This window comes from Nannobrachium achirus (genome assembly GCF_963921795.1).
Source record: "Nannobrachium achirus genome assembly, chromosome: 5".
Taxonomy (NCBI): Eukaryota; Metazoa; Chordata; class Actinopteri; order Myctophiformes; family Myctophidae; genus Nannobrachium; species Nannobrachium achirus.
Genome location: NC_137814.1, coordinates 26,087,192 through 26,099,385, shown reverse-complemented (window position 1 = coordinate 26,099,385; position 12,194 = coordinate 26,087,192). Strand labels below are relative to the sequence as shown.

General features: G+C 44.8%; 1 protein-coding gene across 1 annotated transcript in view; it reads right to left on the bottom strand.

Annotated features, from left to right (window-relative positions):
• LOC308284949 (supervillin-like) overlaps positions 1 to 12,194 on the bottom strand; it is a gene marked incomplete at both ends in the record, with an annotated part of 83,452 nt that overhangs the window by 64,797 nt on the left and 6,461 nt on the right. Inside the window, 3 exons of the mRNA XM_080725673.1 lie at positions 1,699 to 2,692; positions 5,765 to 5,916; positions 7,018 to 7,086. Of these exons, the coding sequence (XP_080581799.1) occupies positions 1,699 to 2,692; positions 5,765 to 5,916; positions 7,018 to 7,086 (1,215 nt within the window). The remainder of the gene's footprint in view (positions 1 to 1,698; positions 2,693 to 5,764; positions 5,917 to 7,017; positions 7,087 to 12,194) is intronic.

The window sequence follows — 12,194 nt, the reverse complement described above, 5'->3', positions numbered from 1 at the left end:
GTTTTAGCGATTTTAGTACCGGTATTTTTATTTCAGTGGGTGGGGGCATTCGTACAAGTGGCTAAATATGTATTTTTAGACACAATAAGCCGGAAATGTCTTTGTTACTAATTACACCAGCCCCCATAAGTCACATCTGCCCATGAAAGATTGCGGTGCATCTTGGGAATGGGCATATTGTATCTCACTTGCATGCATGCCCCCAACCTGGGGGCATGCATGCAAATCAAAATCGTTAAAATCACTAAAACAATAGAAAGAAGTAAATGAAAATTTTAACACTCATCTTTTCTTTTCTCTAATGACTATCTAAAATATGAACCCGTAAAAAACAAAGTTGTCCTTTAAATAACACTTAATTCAGCGTCATTGCCTGTGAAATGATCTTATGTCACCAGTGAAAATGATACCTGCATGGTGTGCACAGTGCTCATTAACTGTGGCCCCATGTAGCTGTGAGAAGTATTTTAACCAGCTAGCACAGGCGTGCTTGCATGGAGCAACATGGCCCACAGAGTGCACTGGGTTCATTTGCACATATAACCGTTTATTTAAGCATTCTGCTTTCTGAGACGGTATGTACTGTAGCCTATGTAGAGAGAAGATATAATATAGAGATGAAATAAGATGGACTTTTAGTCTTACTCAAGGGTCTTCAACAGGGGGTCCGGGACCCCTAGGAAAGGTTATGGAAAGGTTGTGGGGTGGGGGTCCCTGCTTCATCTCTCATTGCAGACCCCTGGTCTTACTGATTAAACTATTATACAACCATGTATGGCACAAATCACAGATGATCCCAAAGGCTACTACGGACATGCTAAATCTGAACTACTACCAGTATGTCTGTCATAAGTCTGTAGCCGGTCTGTGCAGTAGTCAAGAAGTAGGCACATACAGTAAGTGGTGGTGAGGAAAAGAAGGTAGCGAGACTAAACAGAGTCAGTTTCAAAAGGCCTTTCAGTGACACTGGCCCTTCCCCTTAAAGACGGCATAGTTTATAGATTGAATGGTTAGATTGTCAGCTTATACAGTATGTTGTAATTGTGCTCAGAATTCCCCATATACACTGATTCCCGACGTCTGGCCCACCAGGGGGTCCAAATGGACTCTTACAGGTCTGTAACTCTGAGAGTGTACAAATGAAAAAGGGTTAGGGTTAGCGTCCACCGTGGACCGAAGACTCACGTCTTCAGACTCCACCTAAACCCATAGCACTACTGTAACACTCCCCTTCCCTCGATGACCACAAATGAAGCTAGATAGCATTGTTAGGTTTTAGAAACTTTTTTTTTACTGATTAGGTGCGTGGTCTTCCTATGTTATAGTTTTTCTAGATTGATATTCCTATGCATTTGTTGTATTGTTGTTGATGTACTGACATCTTATCTTGCTTATTATATTGATGTATTACCTGCTTATTGTAAGTCGTTTGGATTAAAAGCGTCTGCTAAATGCCTAAATTGTACATTTAAACTAAATGGGCCCTGGCTAACACTGATCATTTTACAGTGTAGAGATTGGAGTCCCAGAGATTTCAAATACTGTATGTCCATTTGCACACTCTCAGAGTTAGAGACCCGCAAGGGTCCATTTGGTGGGGCCCGGACCAGACGGTGAGAAACAGTGTCCTAACAATAGGCCTACCGTACCTGAGTGTCAGTTACAGTCAGCGGACATTGAAACCCGGGCAGGACTCACCCCTGTCTGTTGAGGATGCTCTGGGCCTGCTGCTCGATGAACAGGTCCCCAGGGGAGATGCCGTAGCGCGTGGAGGGCAGGGAGGCGCGGCGGGCCGTGCGGGGGGAGCTGGGCACCGCTGCCATGCTGTAGTCCCTAGAGGAGGCCGGGGTGGGGCTTGACTCCTTGGGGGTGGAGGAGGAGGAGGGGGGGTGCTGCTGCTGCTGGGGCTGGGGATGATGATGCTGCTCCTGAGGTCTACTCCTTGAAGCAGCCGATCGCCCCTCCGAGGCCCCTCCTCCTCCCCCACGCCGCTGGTTCTCCATGTTCATGGCCCGCTCCCGCTCTGCCAACCTGCCGGGCCACTCCTGTTGCGTCAGCGGAGGCGCGGCTTGGGTCGTGGGCTGGTGGGCGGGGTGGGAGGTGGGCGCGGGGGCGGGGGCAGGGGTGGAGTCCGCCGGGTGAGTCCGCATGTAAACCCTGCCCACTCCCGAGCTGTACGGCGCCCTCTGCTGTTCTTTCTGCTCCGCCACCACCGCCACCGGTTCCCGCCTGTCTCGGTGCTCCCGCCGGGCAGGGGGGTCCTGTCGCTCTGAGGTGTCTGTGTCTCGGTGCTCCCGCCGCGCAGGGGGGTCCCGTCGCTCTGAGGTGTCTGTGTCTCGGTGCTCCCGCCGCGCAGGGGGGTCCCGTCGCTCTGTGGTGTCTGACTCGCGGCGGGGGCGGTAGCGAGGCGTGTAGTCCGCCTCCGCCTCCTGGTCCAGGAGGATGCCGTAGCGCTCCGAGAGCTGGCGGCGGCGCTCGGCTTTGTAGCGGGCGATGCGCTCGGCCTTGGAGCTGAGCGCCGCGGCGTCCAGGGGGGAAGACGTGGGCACGGAGGCGGCGGACACGGTGACCGGGTCAACACGGACGGCGGCCGTTTCAGGGCGGCCTCCTCCGGCCCTGTGCCTGGACGACCGGTCTGGGGACAACACCTGCATCTGGGGGGCTTCCATCTCCTCTCGACTGTAGCGCCTCACTGTGGGGACAGGCGGGGAATACAAATAAACTAACGCTTTTGTTTCTAGCATTGTCTGCGACCCAAAGTGCATCTTATTTGAATAAAAAGTTCTACAGTAGTTGCAAGCTCAAGACAGTGTGCAGGTCAGGTCAAACCAGGTCAGGCAAGGGTGCTGATACTGTACATGCTGGCCCAATGGAAAGACTCTGGTGTGCTGCACTAAACGGAACAGAGTCTTTATTTGTGTCATTGGTAACATCTGTAGTCAATATCACTGTTGCCATTATGCTTCAGTGTTATGAAGCAAGCATGCCAAGCAATCACATTAAATGCTAATTTTGCCATCATAGTTTAAATGGAGTGGATGGACCATGTATAATAAATGGCCGCAGCTCATGCAAACTGAAACTTTGTAAAAGACTAATCCACGCAGCACTACCTGAGCTGTGAATCTCACAGTCACATACTTTCATACTTGGTGATGCTGATTGCATCAGCCTTGTTCTGGTGCAGCTCCACTACAGAAAATAGGGGTTACAGCCACTTTCACCCTGGTGTCCTTGTTTTCGGCATGTCCTTATTATAGTTTTTTTGTCATTAACTGTCAAAAATGTCAATAGGGTTTAAGTGATTAAATGTGTCTCAATGCAAATACCGAAGAAGGTGCAATTTACAGTAGCTCTGAAAGATGATTTTTTTTTTCAAAGTAATTCAACATAACAATATACATACAACATAATGTATAGTGCCTAATCTGTAATTTAGCAAAGCATTATACTCAAATTTCAGGTCAACTAGATCACTGCTTCCCAAACAATGGTTTGGGACCCAATTTTGGGTTGCAAACACATTTTTATGGTTTGCATCGCAAGTAAAGTATGTAATTTTGTATCCCTTATTTTTCTTTTGCATTCGTAAAAAAGGCATTACTATTCTGTTCAGATCTACAACCTCACAACGAGACGCTCTTTGTGAGCTTGTTGATCAGCTATTTCACTATGAAGTGGTTCATTCATAATACGTGTTTTGTGAGTTTGGGTCCAGGGGACACATCAAATTAATCTTTCAGGTCTCAGCTGAAAACATTTGTGACCCACTGAACTAGATTCCAGTGCCATGCTGATCTTACAGTGCAGTGTGTCATGTCACATGCCATACTGTAAAGTGTAAAAGGATCCCTAAAAACACCTTACATATTTTATTTATTTTACAAATAATTATTCTTTTACTAAAGGGGGACTACGGCCGTCGCAAGTTTATGATGTCATTTGTCATGTGTCATGATGTCAATTGTGGTGCAGCCCTATATGGAATACATGCGCGAATATAAACTATATTTAAAATATTGTTTGGATGCTCATTTTAACCTTAGACAGGGCTGGCTTAATGGATGGGCTTTAGGTGCTGCACTGCTGCAGCATAGGGCACCAACTCCACCAAGCTTGGGGGGGCACCAAGCTTGGAGGAGTCACCAAACGGCGGGGAGAAAGTGAAAGAAGACTGGACTATCGCTGAAAAATCACAGAAATTTAGAAGCAAAGGCTGCTGAAGGAGAGCTAAAACAGTGAAACGAGTTTGTGAATTGTCTATTTTCCGCGCTGCGCACTGCCTGCGCACTGCCTGCGCACTGCCTGCGCACCGGGCACCACGAAGGGTTAATCCGGCACTGGTTGTGCCCCTTGAGTAAAAGATAAACTATTTAGCAAAAATGTGATATAAGGTGTTGTTGTTGTTGTTTTTTTCTTATTAGCCAGGGATCCTTTTAAAGGACAACTTTAGTTTTTTACAACAAGGGTTCATATTTTAGATTGTAATTAAAGAATATAAAAGATGAGTGTTAAAATTATTTCATTTACTTCTTTCTATTGTTTTAGAGATTCTTATTTCAGTGGCATGCGTACACGTGGCTAAATATGTCATTTTACACAGAATAAGCCCATTCCCAAGATACAACGCAACCTTTCATGGTTGGATGTGACTTATGGGGGCTAGAAGTGTTACTGTAAATAGCAATTATTGTTTCTAAAAAGACATATTTAGCCACTTGTACGCATGCCCCCATGTGTACGCATGCCCCACATTTTAGCACGGTAAACGCGATAAAACAATAGAACGAAGCAAATGAAAACATTTTAACACTCACTTTTTCTTTTCTCTAATTACAATCTAAAATATGAACCCTTGTTCTAAAAAAACAAAGTTGTCCTTTAAACCACACTTTAATCACTCTATAGGCAGTGTTGGGGAAGTTACTTTCAAACATCATCACCAGGTAACGCATTGTGAGTTTGTAGTTTGTCTCTTTTTTGCTTTACTTTGAATACGTGAAAATGTTTGGGCATGACATGCCCAAAATAGGGACGCCAGTTTGAAAGTGGTTAATGCTTTACCACCAACACTGTCTGTATGAAGACTAGTCCACTGTTCCTCAACCTCTGGCCCAAATGGAACCTTGGTCTGTAACTCCAATTCTGAGAGTGCACAAATGGAAAACAAACTGACCCCTACATTAACACTGAGGATTTGACAGTGTAAATTGGGATCCACAGTTTGAAATGAAAAAGGTTGAGAATCAGCGGTCTAGTCCAACAGAGCAACCTCCAGATGTTGCCAGGCAGCCACTATAGTCGGGGAGCCACAGGCCCAAAAGCTCAAAGAATAGGGTTTTACCTGTGACGTCATGACATACTTTTTATTTTAGTTTTTCCTATTCATTTGGTCATTAAGGTACACAGAATGAGAGGCCTGCTCTGCCGGATACATTGCGGGAAAAAAAGGTTATGGCCATATGTATCACTGTCCCATCGACTTCACTATACAGGAAAAGAATACAAAAAAATCTGCTTTACGTAGGGGTTCTTCATGATTCTGAATCCATTGCAAGCATTCATTTTGCATGGAAAACATTCCTTGGGCTAGATTTCAGCCTCTAAAAACTGTGATTCAATCACTTTTCACTGTTTTGTGGGGCTGAAATCTATCCCAAGGATTGTTTTTCATGCAAAACAAATGGTATGTCATGACATCACAGGTCCTCTCTCATTTTTGGTCTGTGGCTCCCCGGCTACTAGTGCTCCATGCCATGCTTACCCATCACACGTGGCTCACAGGGGTCAGAGGCGCGCGTGTAGCGTGGCTGGTCTTCCTCTAGCATTCTGTTGGACACCAGCCCGCCGGGCACCACCAGGGCAGGGGGCACATCGCTCTCCATACCCTCCAGGCGGCGGGCTATCCTCTCCTTCCTACCAGGGGCACAGACAGCGTGGATGGAGGTCAGTGACTGACAGAATGTAAAATTAAACTTTGTGTTGGATGGCGAAAACGTGTTGTTTCCTTACCTGTTCATTTTCCAATCATCTGAGTCAGCGCTCTCAAAATGTCTCTTTAATTGTGAAACTAGGTAATGGGGAAAAGAAAAGAAAGAAAAACATTAGATTTTTTAAATTAATATGTATTTGTCTGTATGCAACCGCGACTTCACTTTAACATATCTCACGGGAGCATTATGACTGCAAAGGTCACGTCTGGGTGAGTAATCGTATTATGTCGACGTGCATCTCTCATCAGCTGTGATAACAGTGAGTAAACAGACAGGCTTCTTGTGGTGGTGTAAGGCTATGCTTCGTAAGATATCATGCTATATATTAAACCTATCAGGCCTATATTAAGCCTAAAACAGTTCCGTTCTGCCACCGTGCGGGGGGGGTCCTTCCTTGATATGACAACGTTTGAGAACCACTGATATAGCAACATAGGTTTTTCAGAAAACTGTTCTTCTAAACTGTATTTAGAAGACATTTGTGGAATTGGCCTAAATCACGGCTATTTCTGCCGCCGCGCAGACCAGTTTTGAACCATTCTTAACTTAAAAAATCAAACCTCGGTTCGAAGTGAAGCGGTGAACTTTTATTCTATGTGTTCTTGAGTTATGAACTCTGTGATCTATACATCTTTATATTCTGAATGAATTAATGATTTCATCTGGAGGGCCGAATTGTCATGTGAAGCTTGACCAATCCTCAAAGTATCCAATCATCAGACCGGGACGGACACTACACACATACGTACATACGGACGGACGGACGGACGGACGGACGGACGGACGGACGGACGGACGGACTGGACAGATAAAACCTGTTCATTCTGGACTGATATGACCATATATGGACATGAAACACACATTTTGTTTTTGAAAAAACCTGTTAATTCTGGACTGAAATGACCATATATGGGCGTGGGACACACAAAGCCACTCATAGGAAGCGGTTTTCACCGCTTCAAAAATGTATAATTTCCCATGAAAATCCAGATTTCTTTCCACGCGCACATGGACAAGCACGGACCTCCCGCAAATGAAAATCACCAGGTTGGGATGTCTGCATACTGGGAACTGGAGCTGTTTAAAGCCCAGTCTATAGGGACACAGAGGGCATCAGCAGATTACAGCACGTCCCTATTGGCCGGTTAAGACCACCTACAGTACCAACTTTTACTTTTTTAATTTGGGTAATGTTTCACCCATTTATACCCATTTATGGTGTTCCGTGATGTCAGTCACTGATGTCAGTCATCTCCAAATTTGGTCACTGTTTCAGCATGCGGGTATATCAAATTAGGGCACTGTTTAGTATCAGTGATGTCAGTCATGAAGTCATCTACACATTTGGGCTCTGTTTAGTATCAGTGATGTCAGTCATTTCCAAATGTGGGCTGACTGATGTCAGTCAGTGATGTCAGTCAGTGATGCCAGTCATCTCCAAATTTGGGCATTGCTTCAGCATGCGGCTGTTACCATGGTGGCGACACTTTAGTATCAGTGATGTCAGCATGCAGACAGAAGACAGACAGACATTCAGTAAATTAATAGTTAGATGAACAAAATTGCTCTCTTAGGTTTATGTACCATAGTTTCTGCCTTAGGGTCGTTTCATACCGTTATAAGGACCCTAACTAATTTCGGTTCGGGAGTGCTCCCCGACCCGAAATTATTTAGGTTCGGGGGGAGTTCATCCATACTTTCTTAACGGCTATAGTGCCGAAGTCGCTTAAATATTGGAGGTCCGTGGCATGACAACGTTTGTGGCCGATGAATGAGCATTGCAGGGCGGATACATATTTGACTTGCCCTGGCGCTGCTGCACGTTGAATGACTTGAAGTCCAGTGAGTAGCAGGCAGCTCCAGCAGGCAGCAGCACCAATGACGGGGACACGGGGTCTCTTCCATAGGTCTCTTTCTCTCTCTCACTCACTCTCACAAACGTCGAAAACATTTAATCTACAAGCTCACATTATAGACGTGCCGCGGCCGCCTCTCTTGCTGCATGCATATCATCACGCAGTCACAACTCTTCGTGGACAACACGGAACATTAGCAAAGTTGTGTCTATGCTTTTCTTTTCTCTTTAAAACGGTCGGCGAGTAGCACTAGCAAGACATGCACCAAAGCTGTGTGTGTGTGTGTGTGTGTGTGTGTGTGTGTGTGTGTGTGTGTGTGTGTGTGTGTGTGTGTGTGTGTGTGTGTGTGTGTGTGTGTGTGTGTGTGTGTGTGTGTGTGTGTGTGTGCGCGCGCCTCCCAGTCCACCACTCGTCTCCAGAGCGAGAGGCAGCTGTATGTATCCGCTCTGCGATGCCCAACACACGGCCACACAAGCATTTGGAAGTCGGCGTGTCTCCCTCCCAAACGACCGCTGTTTCCTTGGATTTACAGCCGAGAATATGCACTTGAAGCCGGGCTGAATGAATTAGAAGACACCGCTGAGTACCGAAATTAAGTCGGGAGGTCACAACATTTCGTCAGCACCGTAGAGCCAAATTTAGTCGGTTGACGCCCCCCCGAACCGGGAGATGCGAACCATATTTGGGTTCGCCTAGTGCCGAACCGAACTTTGTTAGGCTCCTTATAACGGTATGGATCGACCCTTAATCAATGCAACAAACAGCCCTGGATATCTATCATGTTAATTGATTGTGAACTTGTTTTGCGACTAGAAAGTGACACTCACCCTTGGGTAGGGCAGACAGAAGGTTGGCATCGATATTTGAAGCGCTCTTGACCAAGGCAGCCCTCTCCTCCAGCGAGAGGTCACTCTGAAAACTGAACCAAATGATGAGTCATCACTTTTTTTTTTCACTTTTTTTTCTTTTGATGAGTCATCACTTTTCACAGTTTTGTGGGCTGTTTTTAGCCCAAGGAATGTTTTTCATGCAAAACAAATGCTTGCAATGGATTCAGAATCATGAAGAACCCCTAGTTTGACCCCTCACATGCTACTTATAGCAGATTTCTTTTCTTTTTTGAATATTTTTCTTTTCCTGTACAGTGAATATACAAATGGCCATAACTTTTTTCCAGATGTTTGCGGCAGAGCAGACCTCTCATTCTGTGGACCTTAATGACCAAACGAATATATAAAACAGAAATAAAAAGTACGGCATGACATCACAGGTTCAACCCTATTCCTTGAGTTTTTGGGCATGTGGGTCCCTGACTAGTGTGATTACTTCACAACACAGTCACACTACAGTCGTAACAGTGACCTTGTAAGCACACAACGCCTCACATCGCGAGGCATTGTGTGCTTGTAGATCTACTATTTTCACTAGTTTTGTGCGACAAACCTAACAAATTTGAAACTTAGAGATACAAGTGTTCTGCCCTACAGTGACGATTTGTTAGTAGAAGTTAATAATTAGTAAACATTGGATGCATGAAGGTCCGTGTATTTGAATTAAGTTTTTACATTTTGACAAATGAAAATAGGAAAATGATCCAAAACAGTCCGTCTTCTGAAATTTAATTTCCTATTTTAGAAATGAAGATCGGACAAATGGTCCGTTTTCTAAATACTGTTTAGAAATGGTTAAATAAAACTTGGAGAAATGGATATCATAAAACTAATAAACGACCAGATTCCAGATTTTCATTGGTGTGGTTCTTAACAGAATTATAGGAATTTAAAACAGCAGTGCGCAAGGCGTACTGAATTCTAGTTTGAGAACCACTGCTATAGCAGAGGTAAAGTGGGTGCAGATCATTGTGGCCATAACCATCTTCAGGGACGTGCTGGCCATTGGGAAAAGCGGGACAACTCCCGAACGGCCGGTTCATTCCCGGCCGGTCCAGGCCGGCCAGTAGGAAAAAATTAAAAATAAAATGTCGTCCTTTGTTCCATTTTGGGGGCTGGGCGGCCAACAAAGTAAATCGTCACTGTCAGGCAGAAACCTTGTATCTCCAAGTTTCAAATGTGTAAATTCTTTCGCGAAGCAAAGCCCTGCTTCATCATACAAGGCCGTCGCACAAAAGTAGTGAAAACAGCAGATCTACAAGCACACAACGCCTCGCGGTGCGAGGCGTTGTGTGCTTGTAGATCGCCTGTTTTCACTAGTTTAATTCATTTTTTAAATGATAAATAAAAAACAAACGGTTTTGGACATACAAGGTTTCCACCCGACAACGACGAAATATAACTCATGTAATTGGCCCACTGGCTTTGTCACTTGATCTGAAATGGCAAATGTTTGAGCGCAATGAGAGCCTCTCCCAACTCTTTTTCCCGGGCTGAATTAGGGGCCCAGCACGTCCCTGACCATCATCATCATCATTGGATGAGGGTCAGAGTGACATGCCGTGATAACCGCAAGTCAGGTTTGCAGTTGCAGAATAAAGAGGGGAACAAAGGTTGTAGCTTGCAGTCTCGCGCCACATTTTAATTTGTAATTTCCAAGGAGCTGCCCAAAGCGAGAGGATGTGTAATGTTGTATACTGCTGGTAAATACTGGCAAATCACGTGAAGGTTAGAGGTTACCTTCTATTCTTAGTCAAACAGAATTGAGTCTAGGGATGGGACGATACTACGGAGCCCCCTAGTGGCCACTGGAGGGGAAAAAAATATATAACGCTAATTCGTGGCCACGAATTACTATTTTGTGGGCATGAATTAGTATTTCGTGGCCACCAATTACTATTTCGTGGGCATGAATTAGTATTTCGTGGCCACCAATTACTATTTTGTGGGCATGAATTAGTATTTCGTGGCCACCAATTACAATTTCGTGGCCACCAATTAGTATTTCGTGGCCACCAATTACTATTTCGTGGCCACCAATTACTACTTCGTGGCCACCAATTACTATACTATTTCGTGGCCACCAATTACTATTTTGTGGCCACCAATTACTATTTCGTGGCTACCAATTACTATTTCGTGGCCACCAATTACTATTTCGTGGGCATGAATTAGTATTTCGTGGCCACCAATTACTATTTCGTGGCAACTAATTACTATTTCGTGGGCACAAATTAGTATTTCGTGGCCACCAATTACTATTTCGTGGCCACCAATTACTATTTCGTGGCCACGAATTAGATAGCATTATATATATTTTTTCCCTCCAGTGGCCACTGCGGGGCTCCGTACTATACAAATATTATCGTTTATCGTGATAAAAAAAAAACACCCACGATAATCGTATCGTGGCGATTTAATTATATCGTCCTTATGCACTGGGATCAATTCATCTTTTCATTGCCGAGATCCACATCCGGTACCACTTAAACCCTCTATAATTGGTATAATCCTCTTTCCTTTTTTCACTCTCTATCAAATGCTTTGCCAAAAATAGCCGATCTACAAGCTCACAACGTGTCGTGGTGCGACACGTTGTGAGCTTGTAGATCTGCTATTTTTTGGCAAATGTTCCACCCCAGGATAATGGATTTCGATTATCGCGAATTCGCGATAATATCGTAAATCGCGATTTCTTTGGTCACACTAATCGTGATATGACATTTTCATATCGTCCCAACCCTAGTTGAGTCTGCTGCTCTGTACTTGTGTGCTATTTCTTCCTCATTCTACAGCAAATCTCTTCACCAAAAGAAGAACAGATCTACAAGCTTATGTAGCAGAGTGACTCACTGTCTCAGCCCAATGGCCTCAAAAGTCTAGTATCTCCCCCGGTCCATAGGGATATGTCTTTTTGGACTAGTGGTTAAGATGTTAGACTTCCACGGGAGACCCAGGTTTAAATCCCCGGCGTTACACTCAAAAGTTGCGAGCTTGTAGACCTGCTATTTTAGGCGATTGTTACCCGCAGAATAGGGATGGTCTGGGTTCACGTGGTTAAACCCAGTGATGGGCAAGCTACTTGGAAAATGTAGTAAGCTAAGCTACAAGTTACTCTCAATGAAATATACAGCGAAGCTATCCCCAGAGAAATGTAGCAAAGCAAGCTACAAGCTACACAGCTTGTTTTTTCACCAAACAAATAGCCAGGCAAAAAATGCTCCGTTCAGTTGATTATTATAAAACAATAATAATACAAAGCGAAAGAAACGCTGTGCAGCTTTGCATCTTTGTACCTGCCAGTGTGAACTCTTACTGTGAACACAGCTTTAGAGCTGCAGGTCATATGAATTGGCTTGGGTGACTTGCCGATTCGGCTTAGCTAAAAGCATTAGGGCGCTGTGACTGTTTCCTTTCCCTACACGATAAATCAGGACTGGTTAACCTAGTTCTTA